This window comes from Cavenderia fasciculata (genome assembly GCF_000203815.1).
Source record: "Cavenderia fasciculata unplaced genomic scaffold Scf_EUAJFUG02HR96I-5, whole genome shotgun sequence".
NCBI classification, from domain to species: domain Eukaryota; phylum Evosea; class Eumycetozoa; order Acytosteliales; family Cavenderiaceae; genus Cavenderia; species Cavenderia fasciculata.
The window spans coordinates 2,430,437-2,456,922 of NW_004457624.1; the positions used below are offsets into that span (position 1 = coordinate 2,430,437).

Sequence of the window (26,486 nt, forward strand, 5' to 3'; positions counted from 1 at the left end):
ATTGATTATGATCCTGGGGAACCAAGCCTTATAACGAACAACCAATCAAATAGTCAGCAGCACTTTAGTAGTAGAGTAATTTAATTATGTCAATCATTATCCAGATATGGTAATAATCAATATTATATTATATTATATTTAATATTATTTAATATTATTTATTATTTGATTCTTTTAGGTCTTGTTGTTTCATTATTAATTCCTTTTCTTTTAGAGAGTACATATTAGTGCCTCTTTCCAAAGATTCAACTACCAAACTAACCAAACGATCGTTTGACATGTTGGTGTTGCCTCTGAGTGTATCGATATCATCTCCAAATTGATCGGTCAATCTTTCAACAAAGAAATCTCTAAATGTTTGATTGATATCTGTTGTCTCTGATGCTAAAGCACTGTTGTCACCACCAACACCATTGCCATGGTTATTTAAAAGTTTATCCAATTTTGAAAAGCATTGTTGATTTTGTTTCATTATTTCCTTCCATAGTGTTAAATCACTATAAGAAGCTCCACCAAATGATAATTGTTGTAAAAGTAATGATATAGTATTGTTATTATTGTTATTATTATTATTGGTTGATGTTGAAAATGTCATTAAATGATTTAAAAGTATTAATATTCTTGTTGATAGTGTACTGGTCTTGTCGATGAATGCATTCTTTTCTTCTTGTTTCTTTTTCTTTAATTTATTCTTATTTGCTAAATATTTTTAATATATGATAAGTTAGAATCATTGTATTATGGTTGGTTGGTTGGTTGTTATGAACAATGTACATACGATATTGAATATCATCCAAAGTATTAAATATTTTCTTTCCTAATGATTCCATTGTTGATATGAATTGATCGGTATTAAGATCTTTAGATTCATCCTCTTCATCTAAATCTCCTTCCAAATCATCTTCTTTATTATTTTCTTCTTCCTCTTCATCTTCATCTTTTTCTTTCATTTCAGTATCTGACTCTGACGATGATGACTCTGATTCTGATTCTGATGATGATTCATTCTTTTCTACTTTAGTTGGTTTCTTCAATTTTACATCCTTTTCTTTCTTTTCTTTCTTTTCTTCCTTTTCTTCCTCACTACTACTACTACTAGATTCACTGCTACTTGAATCAGACTCTGATTCTGAAGAGGATGAAGATGACGACTCTGATGATGATTCTTCTTTCTTTACAATCTTTTTCTTTGGTCCATTATTTGATCCATTCTTTCCTTTTCTTTTGTTTCTCTTTTCATCTTCCTCTGATTCAGACTCTGAAGAGGATGATGATGATGATGATGATGATGATGACGACTCTGACTCTGATGATTCCTCTTTCTTCTTTTGTGCTTTGGTTGTTGGTTTCTTCTTTACAACAACTTCATCTTCACTACTACTACTAGTACTACTACTATCACTTTCACTTTCAGATGAAGACATCTTCTTTATTCTATCTATATTAATATATTATATACACTTGAAACTATCTAAATCATAGTTTGAGCCAAAAAGACGACTCGCGTCGTGTGTCGTTTTTTATTTTTTATTTTTATTTTTTAATTTACTCATAGGGTTGTCAACCCTATGAACAACATAGTCATCAATATAATTAGGAATGATGATGATGAAGATGGTAACAATCTATTAGAATGATTATCAATTGAATAACCATCAGGACATTTCATAACAGTTACATCTTTTTGGAATTTACATCCTCTATCGGCATCGGCAATGTAGACGGTGTATTGTTTGCTTCGTAGCTTTTTAAATACATATCCAGAGACATTGTTGGCGGCTAGTTCAGACTCGGGGATGGAGATGACATAGTTTGACGAACCTCCAGTTGGTTGAACCACCATTTGTTCGCATACATTGGTATCGGTGATGACGTTTAGGTTGGTGACTCGAACACGGACATTGGTCGGTGGGAATGCTCTTCGACAGAATTGCTGTGTAATCGATACATTGAGTTGGAACGTATTCTCTGGTAACCCAGTAATACTATTTCCATAGTACACATTACCACTGTTATTGGTTGCAATCATTAGGTTGAGTGGCTTTAAAGAGTGTGATTCAATATTGATCCTTCCATCCAACATTGAACATCCTTCATCAGAGTAGACTGTGACGGTAGGTTCATCACTCTGTACAGATAATATGAATTGAGAGTTACAGTAAGGGTTGGTTAAATCCGACTCGTAGTAGTAGTAGTTTCCATTGGTCAGACGATTAATCGGTGCGCTTGTCAAGACTTGTCGAGAGTCTGTAGGCAGCAGGTAAATCGAGTTGTTTGTACCCATGATAATACTGGCGTCACAACTACCCAAACACGTCTCTTTCGAGATATACGGGTAGATAGCAAACATCGGAGCAGGCGGCTCCACCACAATCACCGAAGAGTATCCCGTTAGAATATGTGTCCATTTAATTTGGATTGATGCATTCTGAGATGGAAGAATTGGTATTGTCACCATACCCTCCCAAGACGGTACAATGTTTTCAGGTCCAACCATTATTCTATACACATATGGATTATAATTGGGAAATTCAATAATCCAATTCATATTTCCACATGGTTGTACAAGTTTATATTCTGGTGGTTGAGTAGTTTCTAAGAAGGAAAGAAAGTTAATATAAATATATAAGATACTCTCTTCTATTCTTTTGATTTACTTACTATTAAAACCAATGGTAATATATGATTTACAATAATGATTGTATCCAATTTCCAAAACAGTCTCTCGGTCTAGAGCAAGACCGTAAACCCAACTTCTTAGTGTCGCGTGGTTGGGCGAAAAGAGTAGTGATGAATTGGGTGCACCAGATACCATCTTTATCGAGTCTAGTGAGAATACCTGTCTTGAAAAATCAATTAAAACAACACCATCTTCTGATTGACTTGATAAAGGTTCTATGGCTATTGTCCAATTAAATTGTGCTAAAATAAAAAAAAGAAAAGAAAATAATAAATTAAATATTAATATTTTTTTTTGAAACCATTATTATTATTAATATTAATATTATTTCTTTTTAGACATACGTGATAGGGTAGCAGTTTCAACAGCAAAATCAAAATAACAATAATTGGCTTGAGCTAGTACATGTATTCTTTGAAATGGTGGAAGAGAATAGATGTATTGATAATCATAGCTAAATGATGCATTACCCTTGTCAAAGGTAACATTTGTAGCGAGTAGTAGTCCCTTTGTTGAATTGAGACTCAGTTGAAACACTCCATCATTTAGAGTCGAACTGCAAGATGGATATCTCACCACATTCATACCATATACCATGCCAACGGTATCGGTTTGAACAAATACATTAAATGTTCCCGATGAACAATTACTAACATATTCTATGGTGACAGGTCCTGATGCCTCCAACTCACCTTTTTCAAAATCCTCTCCATTTCCTCTTAACAAAGTGTACCTTTTATAATCTGGAACGGTTATCTTTCCATTTAAATCATTACAACTGTTATGATATTGTTGTGGTTTAATTAAAATATATGGTTGATCTAAAAAATAAAAAGAAAAGGTAAATAAATATAATATCAATTTAATTTTGAATTCTACTACTACTAAATATTTCATACCAATATTTGGAATACTAATTGAAGTATTATAAGCACATGCATTATCATATACAAATGACAATGATATATTTCCAGTCATACCGGTCAGATTATAATGAGAGGGACTTGATTCTTTAACTAGAATATTATTTGCATATAATGTATGTGTTCTATTTACATATGAATACACTCTAATAATAGTTCCACGAGGTGATCCATATGTACAATTTTGACTTTGTGCAATGACTACTCCTACAGGTACTGCTGTAAATGCTAAAAATTAAACAAATAAATAAATAAAATAAATACTTTAAGATACTAATTATTTTTTTTATATTTTATGACTTACAAGGAGAAACAAAAGTTAAATTTTGATTACTACAATGACCAAGTTTTAGAGGAATGGTATATCTTCGATTGGGGAAATAGGTATTGGTAGGTATAAAGGTTGGTGAGAAGGTGACATTTTCCAATTGAGGTGTAACTTTGATAGAAGTTGCATTGAATGGACAGAATTGGTCATAGTATCCTGCAGTGTCAACAGTAAACGATACTTGACTAGAGTTGAATGGTTCCAGGGGATCTATTATGATTGTGGTGGTTACTGGCTTGACACAATCGGTATAACTAGAACCTACTATAGTACTAATCAAACTATAATTACCAGGTGAGAGAATGGAAAAGTTTCCATTGGATGAGAGTAGAGTGGTGGAACCAGTTTGAGAAGATACCAATTGTAGTGGTTGTTTAAACTCTAGGTAATTGACAATATTGAGTGATATTGAACCAAGGCAATCTTGACGAGATTTTATAATCTCATAGACTGGTTTGGCAGTTGGCACGGTAAAATTTAATAGTGGCATATCGTTTGAATTGATTGGCATCAATACATAGGATATCCCTAAATAAGCCAAGAATGTGTTGTTGGAGGATACCACAAATCCATATGGTCGTACACTACTTTTATCCATACCTTCTACTGTGGCTACCACACCATCACTACAACTCTGTGGGAATCTTGACAACTTGAAACTAATTGGCATCACAGGACGTGGTGTTTTAAATGTTTGTGAAATTTGTCCACATCCATAGTTGTTGCTGGTGTTGTTAACATCTATCCAAGTTACTCTATAGTCTCTGTTGTTTAATAAAATGACAATACTAGAGTTGGACGGTGACAAGGGAGAAATGGTTTGATTTCGATCATCAAATGTTTGAAAAAATGTAGTGTTTGTAAAAGTTGTCATCGTAGTGTTTCCAACTCGAACCATATAATTGACTTGTACATATCCCATTTGTGATTTAACTGGTGTAAATGTGATTTCAATTGATGGCGTCGTAGTTGGTACTGTTACAGGTACCCTTTGTACTCCACAATTCCATGTACGAAATTCAAACATATAATCTCGTCCTCCTCTAACCGACATAAATCCATTAAATGTATTGTTTACTGTATATTGATTAGACGTATCATTATACAATTTTAAATCACTAAATCCACTAACATTGAAAAGTGATATAGATCCATCAAATGATGAACAACTTGAAGGTTGAATTGTAAATGTTGGTGGATATTCTAAATAAATAGAAATAAAAAGAATGAGTCAATGTCAATATTTCAAGGTAGAATGTATTGAGTTGTGTTGTTGACACTACTACTTACGAACAAAAGGATTTGTTGAAGAGTATTGAGAAATATCGCATTGTTTCCCTGTTTCTAATTGAACGTTGAAAACAACATTGCCAAAAGGCACTGTGAATGATAGATTATCTTTAGAAAATGGTTGGTCTGTCGACATTCTTGCGGCAAAGACTGTGTTGGTACCGCTACTGTTCATACTAGACAGAGAATAGTTTACAAAAGAGTAGGGACATAGTCCATAGGGAATGGATGGGAGATGAGGTGTCTTGTAAGGTACGAGTAGTTTAAATTCTTTGCCGGGACATCTCGGACTGTATGCGCTGATATTGTAATAGGGTGAAAAGGGAGTAGCGGGGATATATAATAGACCCTCCATCGATGTAGACGAATAGTTTCGGTATCCGTTATAGTCGGGTGAAATGTTGATCGTAGAGAATAGTTGTGCATTGACTATTCGAATGACTGCCTGTCGACACATATTGTAAATGTGACCGTCTGTACCCTCCACTTCCATCGGTGATAGTTGTACAGTCTCTGCTATAATTGAAAATGAACAATTCGAATTGTCGCTTGCATTTACAAATGTTGATATTATTATAGGTGACGGCGATGATAATGGCGGTGGTATTACTAGTGTTGTCTGTGTAGTAGTATATATAAACAATAACATCACTACCACCAATACTTGTAAATTTATATGTTTGTTCATGGTTGTTTGTATTTGTATTTGTTATGCCTCTTGTTGTTTTAAAAATAATAAATAAATAGATAAATAAGATAATATATAAAGGTTTATATATCTGTACTGTGTGTTGTTGTTGGTTGTTGTGTAATGATACAATGATAATGATAAAGAGAGTTGAGTTGTGAAAGTAATCGATCTAGTCTATTGTTGTAGTTATTTGTTGTTGTTTTAACATTTGAAACTCTGTTATAGTTGATGTGTAGTATCGGTATAGTATGGTATAGTAGTTGGGAGTATGGTATATGTTATATATATATATAACTCTGCACCAAAGTAAATAAATAAATATATAAAAGTATGAAACAATAAAGAAGAAGAGAATTGAAATAAACAAATGTCACATGTAACCAGCCAGTCGTGTTTTGTCCACCATCCGACAATATTGACAACCATGCAAGCAAGCAAGTCGTGCTCACCTGAGAGAGTGCAGCAAAGTTGGTTGTTAACATCCTACACGAAAGTTGGTTGGCCTACCTCCTCTTTTGTCCAAACCCAAATTTCAATCATTTTTTCACTTTTTTTAATTTTTGTACACAGATCTTTGAGCTCTTTTTTTTGTTCAAGCCTGTCCTGTCACCATCAAACATGACATGATCATCGTCATCACATCAGATAGATAGTAATACGTCGTACGAAACATTACATCAATCAATCAAATCATGTTGTCCTATATATCCTCATTCTTCTTATGGGTTGGTATCATTACCTTTGCCTCTTACCTCAGTATGTACATAGATCATAATAGTATACTCATACTTTTGTTTAAAACAAAAAAACAAACACTAACACCCACCCCCCTTACATTACACTCTACAACCTTTTTGTATTTCTCTATTTCTACTATAAGTTCCAATTCTATTAGCAGCATTTAAATGGCAACCACAAGATTTAAAGAAAAAGTATAATGCCAAGTGGGCTTTGGTCAGTGGCTCGTCGAGTGGTATTGGCAGATCGGTTGCCAAGAAGCTCGCTCAACAAGGTTTGAATGTAGTGTTGGTTGCTTTGGAAGACGAAGCTTTGAAGGGTACCGTCAAGTCGTTGAAGCAAGAGTTCCCAAGCCTCGAATTCAGAGGTGTCGGTGTTGACTTGGGTCGTGTCGACGACACCTACTCGTACCTTGATATCATTGCCAAGGCTACCAACGACATTGACGTACAGATCCTCGTCAACAACGCTGGCTACATTCAATTGTCTGCCTTTTTCCGTGCACCTTTGAACAAGCAAATTGCCAACCTCGAATGCAACATGATGTCTCATGTCAAGCTCACCCATCACTTTGTCAGCAAGATGATCGAAAAGAAGTTAAAGGGATGTGTCACGTTCACCTCATCGCAAGCTGCCTTTTTCCCAGCTCCATCATGTTCTACCTATGGTGGTGGTAAGTCTTTCCTTTCGGCCTTTGCTACATCGCTCTCGATCGAATGCTACAACTATGGTATCGACGTGTTCTGTTTGATGTCTGGTCCAATCCGTACCAACTTTTACGACAAGGCTCCCAAGCTCTCTGCCTTTAAGTTCTTCCACGCCATCTCTGACACTCCAGACTCTGCTGCCGATCTCATCCTCAGCGGTGTCGGTCGTATCACCTGGAGAGACAGCTCGCTCTTTACCGTCGCAACCAGACTCCTCACCAAGATTGTTGACATGAACCTTTTGGTCGCCGGTATTGCTCGTGGTCAATCTCTCAGTTCTGATTTCAAGAATCATCCAGAACTTCGTTAAACCCAAAGATAAGATCCAAACCAAATCAAACCAAACCACACCAACTTCACTCATCACAAATGTATTTTATTTATATTTATTTCCCAAGGACTTCAACTTCACACATAACAAATGAATGAATTCACTCGAGTCCAATATCAAGTAAATAAATATGTATGTTTTGTTTACAATAAATGATTAAACTGATGTAAATGTCATGTATTATTATTCTTATTGTCGGTTTTGGTTCTCGTTTTTTTTTTGGTGGTGTGAAAAAACGAAAGATGGTTATTTGCAAAAATTGTACTTTATTCTTTTATCGATTATCATCCTATGAATAATTGAGAGATAGAGAGATAGGATAAAGACATGGCAACTAATACTACCACGACGACTACCAATGCTGCTGCCTCGACTACCAATAATAATAGAGCAAAGTCAATGATGGATAGATTAAAAGCAAACTCTAGTTGTATGTTGTTGTTGTTGTATATTCAATCAAGTGTTGACAAAGAAAGAAGACTAATTACATTATCTATCTATCTATTTAATATATAACTTTAGGGATGTCATCTATGATGGATACGATTAGAGATCCAGCTTCATCATCTTCAGTGTCATTCTCTACTAGATTGTTAACTGAACAACCATCACCAAAGGCAACAGCACCATCTACACCATTAAGAAATAGTGCAAAGAGTATTCCAACTACTACTACTACCACTACAACTAGTACTGAACAACCATTGGGTAATCTCAATGCTGAATTGTTAAAACATAGTAATGGATCCAATACTACAGTAACTACTACAGTTGCTAGTAAAGTATCTGTACCATCAGCAGTTATCAATGTAGCATCTGTACCAGTCCCATCACAAACAACTCCAAGTTCAGAGTCTGGTGTAACACTTGATTTACATGGCAATTTAACATTGGATAATAGTAATAGAGCTCAATTAAGACAATTATTAACTGATATGAAATTAAAGAGACAATCAAACAAACCAAGTACAAATACACCATCAACATCGACAACTACAACAACTACTGTTGTCACCAATAATAATAATAATACAAAGAATAATAATAATAATACAACAGCAACAAAAGAGATTGTTGTTAAAAAAGAAGTACAACCAAACAAAAGATCAAAGAGTTCGGATGGATCGAAAAAGGATATTGTAACAAAAATTGTAGACAAAGAAGAAGAGGAATCAACAACGACCACAACAACCACAACTATCAATGGAAACAACAAGAGAATTGTTGTCAAAAAGGAACAAGTTGATAGTGACGATGAAGATGAAGAAGAGGATGAATATGAAAATGGTTTGGATCAACATGATGATGATGATGAAGAAGATGAGGATGACGAAGATGACGAGGATTATGAAGATGATGAAGATGAAGAGGAGGAGGATGATGAAGAAGAAGAAGAAGAAGAGGAGGAGGATGAAGAAGAAGAAGGATCTGAAAAGAATAAGATTAATGTATGTTGTTTTTGCCATTCACCAGAAATAGAAATAGAAAAAAACAAACAAATTAATATTAATCTATTTGTATATTTATATTTGTATATTTGTATTTATTTATTTATTTATATTGTAGGGAGATGATATTCAATTTAGTACATTTGATTTTACAACTGGAAAACCTTTACCATCATATCTTACACAACTACGTACCAAACATAAAATGTCAAAAGAGGAATTGTTAAAGAGAGCACAGTTGCGCGAAAAGATTATAAAGCGAGCCAAAGAGACTGGCGAAGGATTAGAGATTGCACAAACGTTAAAGTGGGCATCGGCACTAGACAAGGCCAAGGGTGTCAAGATCAAGGACAATGTCAAGATGATCAAAAAGTCAATCAAACGTGACCAAAGCAAAAAGTTCAAGAGTGCCAGAGAATGGAACCAAAGAAAGAGAGATGCCGAATCTACCAAGAGTGGTAAAATTAAAAAGAGAGAAGACAATATCAATGCCAAGATCCAAAGAAAGAAAGATAAACGTATGGGTATCAAACCACCAAAACCAAAGAAAAACAATAATGCAAAGGATAAAAAGGATAAAAAGGGTGGTCCTGGAGGAGGTGATAAATCATCCTCAGGAGGCAGTGGTGATCAAAAGAAGAGAGCAGGTTTCGAAGGTAAAAAGAGAACTTTCCTTAATAAAAATAATAATTTATTTTATTTTCAATTTAAATATACAAAATATACATATAATTATATGAATCATTAATTAAATTTCATTGTCAATTGAATCTCAAATCAATTAATTTATTAATATTAAATTCGATGAATAAAAGAAAGGAAGGCCAACAAGACTATCATCAGATTCATGTGTCAGGGATGTTTTTTTGTTCTGGTTCTCTCTCTAAACTCGCAATTAGCCATTCCTTTTTTGGTCAGACGAAATTGTTTGTTTTTTGACAATTCACCCCATAACCTCATCTTTCGTCATGACTGTGTTGTGTTGCTTGAACATTCTTTTATTTTCAAGGGCAATTGGAAGGAAGGACCGTTTCATCAAACTGTCTCACCCCCTTTAATCGATTCATTGTTAACATTTAAAATTATTATTATTCATTCATTGTATAAATTTATTTATTTATTTATTTCTATCTATCATCATACCTCGCAAATTCATTTCATTGTTTTTTTTAATTAATTAATTTTTTAATTTAAAACATTATTACGAGAAAAAGATTATTCAAAAATTTCAGCGCGGTTATAGTACATATTATCTCGCAATTCAAACTTTTAATTAATTAATTAATTTATAACTACAACACAACTGACCATTTAGACATTGCATTTTATCTTTTTAATATATATCTAAACTTTAAAATAACACACAATAACAATAATGGGAGACGAAGCAAAAGCAAAAGAGTTCTTGGACAAGGCAGAGAAGAAAGCAAAGTCTGCAAGCAGCGGATTAGGAAAGTTGTTTGGTGGAGGTAGCAGCAAGCTAGAAGATGCTGCCGACGAGTTTACAAAGGCTGGTAATCTATATAAAATGGCAAAGAAGTGTATGTCTTTAAACAAACTCAACCCCAAAACCAATCCAAACCTAACATTTATACATATCAATACTAACATATCAATCTATCTATCTATCTATCTATCTTTAAATATTTAAGGGGACCAAGCAGGAGCAGCATTTCAAAGAGCAGCAGAATGTTATATAAAGAGTAGTAAACATGATAGTGCACAAGCATACATTAGTGCAAGTCAATGTTTTAAAAAGGGTAATGTGAGCAGTGCAGTCACCTGTCTCAAGGCAGCCATTGAATACTACACAGATGAAGGTCGGTTTGCTATTGCTGCCAACCACCAAAAGGAGTTGGCAGAGATGTATGAAGCCGAGGGAGACTTGGACCAAGCCTGTCAATGCTATCAGACGGCAGCCGACTTTTACGAGGGTGAGAGCAGTTCAGTGTCGTCACAACAATGTCTACTCAAGATTGCCCAGATCTCTGCACAATTGGAACGTTTCGAAAGAGCTATAGAGATTTATGAAAAGGTGGCTGCTGGTTCATTGGACAATAATCTCAAGCAGTTTGGTGTCAAGGAATACTTTTTACGTGCCATTCTCTGTTATTTGGCCAACGATGATTTGGTCGGTGGCGAGCGTGCCCTCCAACGTTACAAGGACATGCAAGCTTCGTTTTCATCGTCTCGCGAGTGTCGTCTTTTAGAGGACATCATCGCTGCTTGCAGAAAGAATAATGTCGAGGAGTTTACCGATGCCATCGGTGAATTTAACAGTGTCACTCAACTAGACGCTTGGAAAACTGCTGTTCTCCTTAAAGTAAAACAAACTCTTACAAAGGAAGAATCAGTTCAGTAAAATGAAAAGAAAAAGAAAAAGAAAATGATGGAAAAGAAATTAAATTTAATTAAAACCCAACCCAACCCAACCAACCAACCAACATTATATAAATATATTTATACGCAACTCTCCTCTATATAATTAATTAATTAATTAATAATACAATATTAATATTATTTCCTGAATTGATTTAATTTTAATTTATATATTCTTTAAAAAAGTAAAGGAGGGATTTGGTTTGACATCGATCTTTTCATAAATTGATTGATGTGGAGCAGTCAGTTCGGGTATGCATTATTTTTTTTGTCATCCTCAAAGAATGGTGATCAGTGCGTTTCTTTAATCAATCAATGTCTTTAACGACAACAACAACGACAACAACAATAGTTAGTAATGCTCAAACAACATTTAATGATGTCTTCAAAATGACATATATCAGATCATTGATATTCAATCATATTGATCAAATATTCAAAGTAGAGTATCATGCAAAGGGATGTGATCAACAATATAAGGGTACCAAAGGAAGAGATATCATTCAATTACCTTTTCTTGCAATGATATCAAAGTTTGCAATGCCGTTGCAGTTCATTCGTCATTATCTACCATCAGACTGTAATCAAGTATTACTTGTTAGAAGAGTAGAGGTCATCGATCGATATTGTTGTCATCGTAATTATAATGCAACAACATCCATTGGATACTCTCAAACATCTATTGGAGTGGTCACCAGAGCTGGTTGAATTCATCATCAAGAGTTATCCACACCTCTTAAAGTATCAAGTAATCGTGTTGTGTAAGATGTCCGAGAAAGGGTATCTCTCCACTATCAAGTTACTCTACGAAGCGGCACTGGAAAATGTAAAACTAAACGATCATGATGCAATGAATCGTGCAGGTCGTAAAGGGTACTGATGCAATGGTAAGATTCAAGAAAATAATGGCCATAGTCAAGAGGATGGGAACAAGTTTACAAGCAACTCTGCTCCGACCCACGACTATGAGTTTGGTAAGTCACTTTGTTACACTCAAATAAAAGCTCCCCGGGACCATCATCTTCTTTCTAAAAAAAAAATATTTCGAATTAATTTATTATGGTCTTGTTCAAGTCTGTAGTAGTTTGGAGATTGTTGTTGGTGATGGTTGTAGTAGTAGTAGTTGTTGTTGTATGATTGATATATAGAGCCACTTCATTGAGGACCAACAAGTAGATTGGATAAATGTTGAAAGCTAGTTTTTCTTGCGTCGTATGGCAATGGTGGTGGAGGATTTCCGAGTGTAGTGGTGTATTTGTTTTGCATAGAGACCCTGTCGAAATGCTCCAATAGAATTCTAGTACCTGGATGAGGAGGAATAACCAATAGGCAACTCTCACCCTTCTTCTAATGTACGTGATGTTGATTCTATTTGAAAGTATAGGAGCACGCTCTCGTTCCCTTTCAGTTGACTTGTTCAGAGTGGTATTCTTCTTCTTTCCATCATCATCATCATCATCATCCGATTTCAAAAAGAGGAATCGATATGAATAGAGACAATAGATTGAACATATTGTTGCTATTAGTTGGATGATCCAGTTTACCAAGATAACATATATATCCGATAGGAGTGCATCTTTATGAACCTCCTCAACGATAGTGTTTGGGTGAATGATAAAGTAGAGTAGTTTACTTGGAGGTAGTACACTTGTAAAAAACAAATATAATTTCTCTAAATGTCCAAGATAATATCCAATCCACAAATACCCAAATCCAATTAATACCAATACATTTAATATTCTCTTATTGGGATATGATTGTTGTTGTTGTTTTTGTTTTTGTTGATTGTTATTATTATTTGATGAATTACGATTGATAAATAGAACCACTTCATTGAGGACAAGTAAATAGATTGGATAAAGGTTGAGTATTAATCTTTCACCGATTTTGTAGCAATAGTTACGGAGGATACCTGATGTTGGAGGGTATTCACATAGGTTGGATGTCCTTATCACGCCAATGAATGTTAATAATTGGCAGAGGATGAATAACCAGTAGGCAAGTCTTAACCTTCTTCTAATGTACGTGATGTTGATTCGGTTTGAAAGTAATGGGATACGTTCCCATTCGGCCGACTTGTATCCAATACTCTTTTCATCAGACACCAAAAGTAGGAATCGATAAGAACATAGACCATAGATTGAACTTATTGCTGCGAGTACTTGAGCCAACCACACTGATATAATGTCATATATATCAGATATGCGAGCATATTGAAACTCATCTATGATAGTTTCAGGGTACTTGATAAAGTCAAACAGTTGAGTTGGAGGTACCAGTCTATAAAACAACTCTATTATCTCGATATACTCTCTATAGTATCCAATCCATAGATACACAAATCCAACCAATGCCATTACATTTAATACTCTATTCATTTTTTTTTAAGTTGACAATCTCTTGAAATAGAGATGATGAATGATACTAATACTACTAAAAATTATAATAATAATAATAATGATTGACAAATGACTGATTGAATGATCCGTCTATACTATTTAAATATCATGATTTAATGATTCATCTTCAAAAAGGTGACGAATCAAATGTACTGACGCCTCCTTTTAAAGCTGAGTCATTCAAACACTCTTTTACAAAAAAAAAAAAAAAAGAAATAAAGAGGTGGACCATTTTAATGTTAATTGTTGGAATGAGCCATATGTGACCCTCAGAGTGTGGCGTAACACGCATACCTACTGACTTGTGTTTATTATCTATTATAGTGGTGATGGAGTTGATGCTACAAATATTATTTGATTATTATTTAGATTATTATTGTCAATAAGGTTATTATTAATATGGTTATGGTTAGGATAATGATTATTATTCTTCTTCTTTTTCATTTCTTTTCATTTTTGGGATTATTTTTAGGTGTTGGTCTTGAGTTTGTTGGTTGTGTTTCTTTTTTGTTTCGTAAAGGGATATGTTGTTCTAACTTTATCCATTCTTTCTTGTTAATCATTAATATATGGTACTTTAATTTCAGATTGGGGACCTTCTGGACCAAGATTACCAATATTTTTCAAATGATCGACCATTGATGTGATACTATTAAATACCAAATCGTTTCCATCGACTGGTACTAGGAATTTTAGTCCCATTGGGAAATCTGATGATTGTGGCACTTCTTCTCTCGACACTCTTTTGTGAGTTGGTTTGGATGCCTTGATCTTTGAAATGGTCAATGGGGTCTTGAGAGGGTCATTCAAACTCAATCTAATTAAAAATGTATTTTCTGGTCTTCCGCGTAAACGTCTTTCAGAGACATCTCTACTAATATCTCCATGGAACCATTTTCTTCTAGTCAATTCGTTCATCTCGTTTACTATCAATCCACCAGTTTGTCTTGAATAAAATGGTCCAAACCATTTATTCATTAAATCAAATCTTTCAATTTTAACTAATCCATTATCTTCATCATCGTTTGATACTAAAAATTAAATAAATTTGTTAATAACAATTGTTTGTTTAAAATGATATATTTACTTTACATACAAAATAATCTAGCCAAAGGTTTAATTTGGGTAATATCAATATTGGTAGTTTGAGATAGTTTAAATGCAAATTCCGACCATTTTACTTCTTCTGGGGTCGATGAAAAGTTTGATTTCCAAAAGTCGGCAGCTGTTGCATCACCAATGCCAATGTCGATCAACACTTCGTTCATTTTTTCTACAACCTCTGAGAATGGTGGTCTGACCGATGGATCATGATCCCAACATCTTTGCATCAATACCGATAATGATCGTGGAATGTTTGATGGAATTGGTGGTCTTATTCTTTTATTACAAATTGCCTAAATAAAATAAAATGAAAAAAGTCAATACAACAATTTGTTTCTATTTCTATTTTCCTTTAACATACATCAGAGAAAGGTTCAATTTCAGAATACTCTGGGAATAATTCCTCGCATGTTGCCAATTCATGAAGAATCAAACCAAAACTATAAACATCGGCCTTTTCATTAAACTCTTGTTTCATCATAACCTCTGGTGCCATGTAGAGTGCTGTACCCTTTGGACCACGTTGATCAACCAAATTAGTGCCAGTCTTGATGACTTGTGAGAAACCAAAATCTGTAATCTTGACCGTATTGTCTTTACCAATCATTAAATTTGCCAATTTTAAATCTCTATGAAGTATATTACAAATGCCATGAAGCCAATTCATTCCCATTGCCTAAAGTAAAGTTAATGTGGTGGTTAATTTAAATGATCAAATTATATCTATCTTGATTGTCTACTACATACAGCATCACTAGCCATTTTCATACGTTGATAAAGGGAAGGAGGTTCAGAATCGGGAGAATGGATTAATTTTTCGAGATCGGATTGCATTAGTTCGCTGACAATCATAATCTTTCCAGGTTTGGTACAAGCACCCAGAAAGAGAACAACATTAGGGTGGAATATCTGTTTCATGATTTCGACTTCTACGAGGAATGCTTTCTTCTCAGAATCACTTAGAACCTGTTTCTTTGGCACCTTCACAGCAACCCTTTTACCACGACACGTGGCACGATACACCTTGCCATAGGCACCACCACCGAGATGGTCTACCTTGGGGTCAAATACAATCTCTTCGGGTGGGATCTCTGGTGGTCCAAGACGATTATGATGTGATGAAGATGATGAGGAATGATGTCTTCTTTTGGCAGCTGCCAATGGATCAGCTGCTCCCGTTTGTAAAGTATTGAATATTACTGGTGTTTGTTGTACTATTGTTGTTGATTGTTGTTGTTGTTGTTGTTGTTGTTGTTGCTTATTGACATCAACTACAACAACTGGTTCTTGTTGATTATTATTATGGTGATCATCGCCACCATAGTTGTACAATGCTTGTTGTTGTTGTTGTTGTTGGCCTTGATTTTGATGCAAGTCTATTTGTTGACCAAACTTTGTTTCAATGTGCTTCATCTTGCTCTCGATCGTTTCAACAATCTGTTGATGGTTCTCTGTGGTGCCACCAATCTGCTTGTTGCTCAACACGGTGAGAATGTTCTTGAGTTGCTTATAGTAACTCAATACACGATCGCTGTTGGTTGGTACTTCAACATCTATAAATCTTTTAATTAGATTGATATCTAACTCCTTATCCATCTTTTGATTGTGAGTGAGGGTATACTCTCTCTCTCTCTCTCTCTCTCTCTCTCTCTCTCTCTCTCTCTCTATTTCTTAATTCTATCTATCTCTTATAACTAATTAAATTGATTGATTGCTTTTAATTATACTAAATGAGGAAAGAAGGAAGTGTGGTGTGGATGAGTGTCGATTGGTGATGATGATGATCTGTCTATTTGTTTGTCCTTCTCTCTTTCCTGTTTTCTTTAAATCTTCCTCTTCCTCGTCGTCGCTTGCAAGTGAGTAGGTATATATATCTTTCTCACACTGTAAAAGAAAATATTAAAATCAAAAATTGTGATGGAAGCGACATCATAAAAAAAAAAGAAAAAGACTCTTTTTAGATTTTTTTAGAAATTGCATGCATTCTTTTGTTAAGACGCTATTTATTTATTTATTTTTTAATTTGATTGTTTGATTAGATCAAACTTGTAAAGATGTCCATGTTTTGGGGATACTGACAAGCCAAAACGAGGGGTTTCATCCAATTGAGATCCATCAACCGATGTTACTTTAAATCGATGGAATATTTTGGAAATGGCTAAAAATTCAGCGTCGTTGGCCAATCGGAATCCTAAACAGATACGTGGTCCTATTGAATAGGGTGCCCACTTTCCAGCTGAAGTAGAAAGACCTGGATCCTTTAGAAATCTTGATGGAAGATATTTATCTCCATTCTCATAACTATCTCTATGTATTCCATGCCAATTAGCAAGTACTGTAGTCTGCAAATGAATAGAAAATGGAGTAAATAAAATATTATTTTTATATTGTTTAGATGAGTGGTCTATTTTTAATACTTACACCTTTTGGAATAAAATAACCACCAATATTTATATCTCTTCTTGCAAGACGGGGAACGCCAAAGGGCCCAGGGGGAACCAATCTAAAAATTTCCTTTAGAGCAGCACATGTATAGGGGGTTTTGTTCACATCTGTTGGTTTGATATCAGAGCTCGACGAAAACTTTGATCTCAGTTCATTTCTAACCTTTTCCTGTTCATGTTGATGGTTGGTCATTGCTAAATTGAACCATGCCAATGTACTAGAAGGAGTGTCAACCGATGCAATCAATAAATCAAAAACTAGATTTATAATTAATTCATCATCAAAATGAAGTAATATCAATTGATCCAACATATCCCTTGGACTAAAAAAAATATATATTAATATTAATTTTAATATGTTTTAATATTTCTCATACATACTTATTTTTATCAATTGTACTTTTGTGTTGAATGAGATGTTGTTTACAAATTTCTCTAATGGCACCCATATCCTTTTGAATAAATGATCTCATTGAATGATAGTATAAGGGACTGAGAACATGGATGGTATCAAAGACTGCACAAGATGCAATTTTTTGAACCAATTCATTGGTTGGATTAAACATTGTGTTCATGATACCTTCATTTGGTGACTCTTCGTAGGCCAAGTCAACATTCAATACAAATTTAATAATGATCCCAAAGAAATATTTTTTAAAATATGGGTAAGGGTCAACCTAAAGTAGATATTTTGTTAATAAAAAATTGTACTTGATTTGAGTCCAACAGTTGTTTGATATTAATTTACTTACAGGTTCACCAGATTGAGCATATTCTTTTAATTTTCTAACTAAATTATCTGCATGCAATTCAACATGTTGATTAAATGATTTAAGTTTTGTTTTTGTGAAAAATGGTTCCAAAGCCTTTCTAATTGGATGCCAAGTCTCATAGCCACTGGTGAAAATATCATTATAGTCATCACATAATAGTCTAAGGCTGGGGAGAAAAGGTCTGTCTCCAAAGACTTCGTGGTTCTTTACAAACACTTCTTCTACCAGTACGGGATCATTTATAAACACCGTGTAGTTATCTCCAAACCATATGGACATCATCTTGCCAGTCTTTCTAGACAACTTCAAAACTTGTTCTGGTGGATATCCATTCAACTTGTACAACCCTCCAATAATAGGAAGAGATATACATGCAGCTGGTGGGTCTCTATTAGAGAATTTTTTATTCTTGTTAATCTTTAAACAAAAAGGGATAGTAATTAATAAACCTGTGTCTATGTTGTTTTATGAGTTACGGATTGACACTTACAAATGAACAAATTAAATAAAATAGGAATAAATATCCTATAATACTTAAAGTTATCATGATTATGATTATGATAAATATTTAATAAACTAGTAGTAATGATTTTGTTTGGTTATGAAGTCACTTCACGCTTGATCATTATATATTCAATATTGAACAAACCGTAAGGTTCAAGTTGGTTAATTTCATTTAACGAGCTATATGTGCACCCAAAAAGTATCTATACCCCAAAACGAGTAGGTAGGTGAAGATAAACAAATGTATACCCCCACCCAATTATTGATCTAGAGGGGGGTCAGTCAACCATAAATAACAATATTAATAAAAACACACCAATTAGTATTAGTGTTTATGGGTGGAGTTTGGATAGTCTAATTTTGTTCTATGAGATAGTTACATTTCTTTGATGACTATTAGCTTTGATGGCCGACTCAACCCAAGGATGATATGATGCATGATTTTCACACCTTTCATATGCTGTTTGTCTCATATCATGATTGTAGTTGTACTTTCGGATACAAATAAAGCAATTAGAGAAACACTCTATCTATTACTCGATCGATGATGATGGTCAAAGTCTACCTTTATATTTTTAATAAATAAACTGTGAAAAGAATAGAAAAGGTTATATTAATTAAATAAGAAAAATTAATTAGTCTAAAAATAAATTAAAAATAAAAATATATATATTTTAAAAAACCAACTCCAATATTAAGCAACCACCACCTCTGATGCATTATTTGAGTTAGAAAGAATATTCTGTTTGTGGAGAAAAATAGATAGATAAAGAAGTAGTAGTAGTAGTATTAGTATTGATTTCTTCTTCTTCTTATTCCTCCTTCTTTCATTTATTTATTTATTTATTTATATATATATCATATATTTAAATTAAATTTGTCTTTGCTTTTTATTTATATTTATATTTATATATATATAACATGTCTAGCCAAGATGATTTAAGTGCAACTTCTACACCACCACCACCATTATCATCATCATCATTGTCGTTAGACTCCTCTTCTTCTACTAGTAGTAGTACTATAGTATCAACATCAACATCGTCGTCAACGTTTACTAAAACAACAATCATAGAGGATGATGGAGCATCCAATATAATCAAACAACAGCAGCAACAACAAGATGAGATTATAGTGGAACAAGGTGCTGGTGGAGATAATACAACTACATCAACCACTACAACTACCACTACAACTACCATTATAACACCAGATCAACAATTACTATTAAAAGAACAAATTACACTTAAAACCAAATGGAGTGGTAAAGAATACGATATTACATTGTCTACCACATCGACTGTCGCAGACTTGAAGCGAGAACTAGAGGTATTGACCAATGTCTTGTCAAAGAGACAAAAGATTTTGGGACTCTCCAAGGGACCGCTGCCAGCAGACAATATCGCATTGTCTACACTCAATGTCCGTCCAAACCAAAGTATAGTGATGATAGGGACACCAGAGGCATTGATCTCAGAAGGTCCCCCTCCATCGCTTGTCATTGATGTGTTTAACGACATGGACTACGACTACATACCCGATTCCGATGAAATATCACATTTTGAAAAGAACAAGAATCGTCTAAGTAAAACTAAAAAGAAGGCAGAGATTGATATTATCAATGCTCCAAGACCCAACAAGAAACTTTTAGTTTTAGATCTTGATCATACTATATTGGATTTTAAAGATCAAGATGTATTAAGTATGTTATAATAATAATAATAGAATATTGGAATTAGTATTTTTATTAATCCTTTATTATTCAAAAAGATATGAAGAGACCAGGATTAGAAGAATTTTTAATATCATCTTATGAAGATTATGATATTGCTATTTGGTCACAAACAAGTTGGAAATGGATAGAAATTAAATTAACAGAATTGGGTTTATTAACAAATCCACAATTTAAAATTGGTTTTGGTAAATAAGAGAAATAGAAAGAAATAGAGATAATTTATATTGATATTCATTTTTTATTTATTTAATTTATTTTTTAGTATTGGATCAAACATTAATGTTTCGAGTAACAAGTTATAGACCATCACCAAATGGAAAGGATAGAACAAAGATTAAACACCCAGTCAAGGCTTTGGATATAATTTGGAGTCATAAATTGTTGGGACAATATTATTCTCCACAAAATACTCTTCACATTGATGACCTGAGTAGAAACTTTGCAATGAATCCTAAAAACGGTGTACATATTCCAGCATTTAAACGAAGTGAAAACAAAAAACAACCAGATACTGTACTATATAATCTTTCCAAATACTTGAAATCAATTTCTTCAGAGGCAGATGTAACTAAAATTAATCATAATGTATGCAAAGTAATAATTATTAGATAGAAACAAGTAATATCAAACTAATCAGTCCACTCCATCTTTACTACAACTATTATCTATTATTATTATTTTTAGGAATGGCAAAAAAAGAATTGGTAAAACTAAAATGATAATACAACAATAATAAATTACTTTCAACACATGTGATTGTTGTAATGTTTAATATTAATATGATAGATCGGAATATTAATTTCCGATGTATTAGAAAAGTCTGTTTTAGAACTATTGTTTTAATCAAAAACGACCTCCGTTCGGATGGCTGATCGTGCTTGGTACCAGGGAAGTTGTCAACCAACGATTTTTTCAAAAAAGAGGCTCTCAGATTTCGACCCCCAGACACCACCTCTGTTGTGTTTTGCACGCCAATTGGGGTAACGATGGCCATCCACCGCTGTCACTACACCACTTTTTTTTTATTTTTTTGTCTCAACAACCACCCCCTTTACACTATTCTCATAGTTTATTGTTTAGTTTATTATTGTATTCCCTTTGTTTCTCTCTTGTTATACACATACCTTTTAGATATTTATATTAAGTAGTATAAAAGAAGAAGAAGAAGAATGAAGTTTATATTATCTCTTTTATTGCTACTCACCGTAGTAGTCAATTATACAACTGCAAACTATTCAGACAAGTGTGGTATGTGTGTCTTGAAGATAGATAGATCGATTGATTGAATCATCTTGATCATAAACTAATATTCATCTTCATTTACTCGTCTTTGTATATATTAAAATATAGCATGGTGGGTTTCAAATTTAGGAAATGATACTGCTGATTGTACTTATGCAACGTATGTATAGATAGATAGATAGATAGGTAGAGATATAAAAGAACCAAACCAACGATGATATTCACCCCCTAAATCTCAATCTATTATTTAGTCCATGTAAAACTTTATCACAAGGATTTACAACAATGGTAAATGCAGATGACTCTACAGATTGTGGAAATAGTATTACAAGATTATTACATATTGTTCCAGATGGTAATTACGATGGCTTTAAAAATGTTGGTATCAGATTGAGTTATTCATGGAATGAAGACAAGATATATGAATACACAATGGTTGTTCAATCTGCTGATCGTCCAGCTACTGCTCCAGTATCTTATCCACTTCCAACAGCCACCAACTATGCCGTCTTTGATGGAAGAAAAATCAACTATCTCATTCACTTTGGCAGTATCGCCCCAATAACCACCTTTACTGGTATTAGTTTCATTAATGGCCGTGATATAAGCACTGCTCAAAATGAAGGTGCTCCCATTGTCGTTTCATCTTTATCAACTGTTAATTTTGATAATTGTACCTTTTCATCGTATGTGTCAAACAAACAAAGAAAGAAAGAAACAAAAAAGACATTATATTTATAATAGATATATTATACTAACTATATAATATGTTGTTGTTTATTACTACTAGTAATACTGGATTATTAACAGGAGCTATTTATTTTAATCCACATCATTCCTGTTTAATTTCAAATTGTCAATTCTCAAACAATTGGGTGAGCAACAAGACAAATACTAGTGGAGCACTCTTTTTCGAATCACCATCGGTTGTCAACAACACTATATTTACCAACAACACTGGTGTCAATGGTGGTGCTATTAGAACTGCCAAAGGTGTCAATGTTAGAGTTGTCATGTCAACCTTTATACAAAATACTGCTGTTCTTGGTGTATGTAAATTCTCTATTAATTAAATTGAGAAAAGATCAATCATGATACTTATATATTTATTATTAGGGAGCTGTATTTATGAGAGAATTACCACTCTATCAAAATAGTTTTTGGTATAAAAATAGATTTATTCAAAACAGAGCACAATATGGTGGAGCCATCTATGATAGAGATTCATCAGTCGATTCTATAGAATTAATATTCGATGGTAATGTAGCCACTGAAGCAGGTGGAGCAGTTGTATTGAATGGATCAGTATCAACATTCCAAAACGCAACCTTTCAAAATAATCAAGCCAAGAGTGGTGGTGCCATCTGGTCATTTGATCCAAAACCAATGGAACGTCAATCACTCGTTTCCGACTCGTTCTTTACCAACAATACTGCATTGTTTGCCGGTGGTGCTCTCTATTGCACCAACTCCACAGCTAGATTCAATGTAAACAACACCTTTACATCAAACAAGGCCGATGCCAAAAACACAGAACTCGAATATTGCTCAGAGACTTGTCTTACTGCCAGTCGTGAGTGTGGATGCACCAAGGGTTGTGGGCTCCCACCACCTCCAGTCAAGGTCGTCACTGACAAGACTGAAACTAAAATCACTGTCGCTGTTTTCCTTCCAGTCACCGCCATCCTTTTAGGTATCGTCGCCTTCCTTCTCTGGAAGACCAACAAAAAGGCTAAATTTATTCGTTCAAGTGATCCAAGTAAATATGATGAAATTAGATTAACTCCAACTCATGCACAACGTGAAGATGAACTTCAAGAACAACTTTAATAAACTCACACAAATAATATAATAATAAATAAATATATAATAAATAATTAATTATTCTTTTTTTTAAATATAAATCAATAATGATATATATGTATATGTCGTACGACAATACATACAATCATTTATTGTTGTTGTTGTTAAGTTTTTTTTTTATACAAATCTAATCAATTAATTCAATAGATAATACACCTTGTGGTTGATAAAGGTATGGTAAAGCACCAAAAGTATTATTACGAACGTAAACGTTGAGATTAGAGGTGAGAATATTCCAAACAGTGTCAATGTCTTCTGGATGACCGTGTACGCAACCATGAGAGTTTGGCATAGGCATGGAAGGGTTCCAACCGGTCCATTGACCAGTATGCATAAGAATACCATCACGAACATTGCTAATGAGGAGGAATGCATTGCCAGCAATACCTTGAACGGCACGATTCACTGGGTATGGTCCAAAAGCAGCAGGATCAGGTTCAGCAGAGTTGAGATCAAATGTCATGAGACCGGTTGGAGTGGCACCATCACCACAGAATTGATTCATGGCACTACCATCGGTATTGAGTTGACCCTCTGTTCTAACAGTGAATGAATGTAATACATTTAATTGGTCATCGTAAAGAGTTGCAGTGGTTTCAATCGATCTATTACGATAGACTGGTACATGAACCTTGTATTTAAATCCTGGTGGAATTTGACCATTATCAGTATACCCATCATCACCATTGGTCAATAAAATGGAATTGGCTGTATTTACATCTAAAATACCTGTAATTGCACTAAACAAAAACAAACAAACAAAATATAATTAATTAAATATTTCCATCAACAACATAATCCTCTATCTATCTATCTATCTTTCAACACATACATATTATACATTGATTGATATTTCATAAGACAAACTTCAGTAAATTCATCGAAAATACCAGAGATTGGAAGGTCTGGTACTGATCTAGCCAACAATCCTTGTAGTATAATGACATCGTCACCTGATACAACAGGACTTGCCAATGATAAAGATCTATAGAATGGACATGGATACTAAATAGTAGTAACAAAGATTAGATATATGCATTATTAGATATATTTGTGTGTGTGTTTGTTTACACGATTGCTTGATGTCTGTGTGTGTGTGTGTTTATCAAAACATACAGTAGTTGACTGTGAAACTGTTAATCCTAATAACAATGAGATAACCAATACGACTATTTTAGTTAAATGTGTCATCATCATCATCATCATCTATTTTATTCTTTTAATAATAATATTTGAAGGGGTGTGAATAGAGAGACAAAGATAGATCTTTATCTTTGAAAGGTCATGGCTGTCGCATTGGGATAACCATTGTTACTTTGAACAAAAAAATTAAATAAAAATTAATTTAATTCAATTTCATCTACATCGTCCCAGAGAGTGCGAGATTCTGGGGGGTACAAATAGATGTATGTTCAATAATGTAACACATACATATTAGTATTAGTACTATCATTTATATATATATATATAGTTATATAAGTTTATTATATAAATAAAAAAAGGATGAAAGGAAGTACAATTAAATTAATAATTTACATTTTATTGACTGTGGTAGGGTTATCAATCTATCAAGTAAATCATGATGGTAAATCACCTAGAGGTTATTTCGAACCATTGTATTCGAGTTTACATACTAGTGGAGCATCTATAAATAGGACGTTGATTATGGCACATAGAGGGTCTAGGTATATAGTACCTGAAAACACTATACTTGCCTTTCAAACTGCATTGGATCTCGGAACAGATGTCATAGAGACTGATGTAAGATTGTCAAAGGATGGACACTTGGTTATATTCCATGACAAGTTGTTGGATCGTGTCACCAACATCAATGGAGACGTCGAGGACCATACATTGGCCGAGTTGCGTGCCTGTGACGCCGGCTACCGCTTTTCACCTGACAATGGCACCTCTACTCCGTTCCGTGGACGTGGTCTCAAGGTGCCAACCATGCGTGAGGTCTTTGAAACACTGCCCACAACCACTTCACTCAACATTGAAATCAAAGAGGATGATATCAAGGTGGCTGAAAGTTTGTGGCGTGAATTGGAACGTGCATTCAAAGAGTTGGGTCGTCCACATCGATCGGTTGTAGTAAGCTGTCGTTTCTGTGAACCAACTGCACACATTAGAGTATTGGCAAGAGAGTATATGGTAAAGAATGGTCTTTCTGAAATGCCCATCACAACATCGGGTTGTGAAAGAGAAGTAACACGATTTGTCATTCTCTCACAAATCTATCTTGCCAAACTTGTCTATTCGGTATTCCCAATTACTTCATTTGAAGTGTTTCAAGTACCAACTTCGAGTGGTCCCATCTCACTCGAGACTGGTCGATTCATTGACACTGCCCACTACTTTGGTTTGCATGTCCATTTTTGGGTGATCAATGATGCACCAGAAATGAAGCGTGTCTTGGGACTCGGTATCGAAGCCATCATCACTGATCGTCCCGATATCGCCATCAAAGTATTCAAAGACGCCAAACTCAAACCTGCCAATTTCCCAGTCCCCAAACCACTCCCATCCAACCATTCAGGCACCTATTTCATTCCATTGTCCGATGTTGAAGAATCACACACTTGTATTTCATTCTTTTGTATTCTCCTCCAACGTATCCATTTCATCATCCTTGCTCTAGTCTTGTCATTTGTCTTTATGAAATTGTATAGCGCCAAGTCATACATTGCTGCAAAATCTGGTTTAGCAAAAAGAAAGAAAAATTATATTTTACAAAAACAACAACAACAACAGTCACAACAAAAGAAGAAAACTAAATAAATAAATAAATAAATAAATACGCAATAATAATAGTTACTAGTAATTAAATTTAAAAGTTCTGTCATTGATTAGAATAATAATATTTAATTTAATTTAAAAGATTTTCTTTTCCTTTTTTTAGTCCAA

The 26,486-nt window shown here is 34.1% G+C and overlaps 12 protein-coding genes across 12 annotated transcripts; 6 read left to right on the plus strand and 6 right to left on the minus strand.

Annotated features, from left to right (window-relative positions):
- Positions 1 to 154: 154 nt before the first annotated feature.
- On the minus strand, positions 155 to 1,424 carry DFA_11970 (uncharacterized protein; the record flags this gene model as incomplete). Its single annotated transcript, XM_004350858.1, has 2 exons — positions 155 to 699; positions 779 to 1,424. The coding sequence occupies 2 exons, from the start codon at positions 1,422 to 1,424 to the stop codon at positions 155 to 157; spliced, it is 1,191 nt and encodes a 396-aa protein (XP_004350909.1).
- A 125-nt stretch (positions 1,425 to 1,549) lies between these two features.
- On the minus strand, positions 1,550 to 6,452 carry DFA_11971 (uncharacterized protein; the record flags this gene model as incomplete). Its single annotated transcript, XM_004350859.1, has 8 exons — positions 1,550 to 2,595; positions 2,662 to 2,922; positions 3,025 to 3,501; positions 3,580 to 3,831; positions 3,908 to 5,134; positions 5,222 to 5,737; positions 6,278 to 6,395; positions 6,420 to 6,452. The coding sequence occupies 8 exons, from the start codon at positions 6,450 to 6,452 to the stop codon at positions 1,550 to 1,552; spliced, it is 3,930 nt and encodes a 1,309-aa protein (XP_004350910.1).
- A 152-nt stretch (positions 6,453 to 6,604) lies between these two features.
- On the plus strand, positions 6,605 to 7,667 carry DFA_11972 (uncharacterized protein; the record flags this gene model as incomplete). Its single annotated transcript, XM_004350860.1, has 2 exons — positions 6,605 to 6,668; positions 6,793 to 7,667. 2 exons carry the CDS (start codon positions 6,605 to 6,607, stop codon positions 7,665 to 7,667), a joined length of 939 nt encoding a protein of 312 aa, XP_004350911.1.
- A 348-nt stretch (positions 7,668 to 8,015) lies between these two features.
- On the plus strand, positions 8,016 to 10,216 carry DFA_11973 (uncharacterized protein; the record flags this gene model as incomplete). The annotated part of the gene is made up of 4 exons (XM_004350861.1): positions 8,016 to 8,118; positions 8,211 to 9,136; positions 9,255 to 9,792; positions 10,146 to 10,216. 4 exons carry the CDS (start codon positions 8,016 to 8,018, stop codon positions 10,214 to 10,216), a joined length of 1,638 nt encoding a protein of 545 aa, XP_004350912.1.
- A 295-nt stretch (positions 10,217 to 10,511) lies between these two features.
- DFA_11974 (soluble NSF attachment protein alpha isoform) lies at positions 10,512 to 11,498 on the plus strand (the record flags this gene model as incomplete). The annotated part of the gene is made up of 2 exons (XM_004350862.1): positions 10,512 to 10,677; positions 10,789 to 11,498. 2 exons carry the CDS (start codon positions 10,512 to 10,514, stop codon positions 11,496 to 11,498), a joined length of 876 nt encoding a protein of 291 aa, XP_004350913.1.
- Positions 11,499 to 11,830: 332 nt separating this feature from the next.
- On the plus strand, positions 11,831 to 12,223 carry DFA_11975 (uncharacterized protein; the record flags this gene model as incomplete). Its single annotated transcript, XM_004350863.1, has 1 exon — positions 11,831 to 12,223. The coding sequence occupies one exon, from the start codon at positions 11,831 to 11,833 to the stop codon at positions 12,221 to 12,223; it is 393 nt and encodes a 130-aa protein (XP_004350914.1).
- Positions 12,224 to 12,564: 341 nt separating this feature from the next.
- On the minus strand, positions 12,565 to 13,893 carry DFA_11976 (uncharacterized protein; the record flags this gene model as incomplete). Its single annotated transcript, XM_004350864.1, has 1 exon — positions 12,565 to 13,893. The coding sequence occupies one exon, from the start codon at positions 13,891 to 13,893 to the stop codon at positions 12,565 to 12,567; it is 1,329 nt and encodes a 442-aa protein (XP_004350915.1).
- Positions 13,894 to 14,469: 576 nt separating this feature from the next.
- shkE (SH2 domain-containing protein) lies at positions 14,470 to 16,614 on the minus strand (the record flags this gene model as incomplete). Its single annotated transcript, XM_004350865.1, has 4 exons — positions 14,470 to 14,945; positions 15,011 to 15,311; positions 15,380 to 15,694; positions 15,766 to 16,614. 4 exons carry the CDS (start codon positions 16,612 to 16,614, stop codon positions 14,470 to 14,472), a joined length of 1,941 nt encoding a protein of 646 aa, XP_004350916.1.
- A 422-nt stretch (positions 16,615 to 17,036) lies between these two features.
- Positions 17,037 to 19,212, minus strand: DFA_11978 (cytochrome P450 family protein; the record flags this gene model as incomplete). Its single annotated transcript, XM_004350866.1, has 5 exons — positions 17,037 to 17,360; positions 17,440 to 17,785; positions 17,844 to 18,139; positions 18,215 to 18,652; positions 19,120 to 19,212. 5 exons carry the CDS (start codon positions 19,210 to 19,212, stop codon positions 17,037 to 17,039), a joined length of 1,497 nt encoding a protein of 498 aa, XP_004350917.1.
- Positions 19,213 to 19,660: 448 nt separating this feature from the next.
- Positions 19,661 to 23,546, plus strand: ublcp1-2 (ubiquitin-like domain-containing CTD phosphatase 1; the record flags this gene model as incomplete). The annotated part of the gene is made up of 8 exons (XM_004350867.1): positions 19,661 to 20,441; positions 20,510 to 20,659; positions 20,737 to 21,068; positions 21,623 to 21,722; positions 21,825 to 21,876; positions 21,968 to 22,402; positions 22,507 to 22,765; positions 22,833 to 23,546. 8 exons carry the CDS (start codon positions 19,661 to 19,663, stop codon positions 23,544 to 23,546), a joined length of 2,823 nt encoding a protein of 940 aa, XP_004350918.1.
- A 160-nt stretch (positions 23,547 to 23,706) lies between these two features.
- DFA_11980 (uncharacterized protein) lies at positions 23,707 to 24,770 on the minus strand (the record flags this gene model as incomplete). Its single annotated transcript, XM_004350868.1, has 3 exons — positions 23,707 to 24,319; positions 24,412 to 24,584; positions 24,696 to 24,770. 3 exons carry the CDS (start codon positions 24,768 to 24,770, stop codon positions 23,707 to 23,709), a joined length of 861 nt encoding a protein of 286 aa, XP_004350919.1.
- Positions 24,771 to 25,082: 312 nt separating this feature from the next.
- DFA_11981 (uncharacterized protein) lies at positions 25,083 to 26,360 on the plus strand (the record flags this gene model as incomplete). The annotated part of the gene is made up of 1 exon (XM_004350869.1): positions 25,083 to 26,360. One exon carries the CDS (start codon positions 25,083 to 25,085, stop codon positions 26,358 to 26,360), a length of 1,278 nt encoding a protein of 425 aa, XP_004350920.1.
- Positions 26,361 to 26,486: the final 126 nt, after the last annotated feature.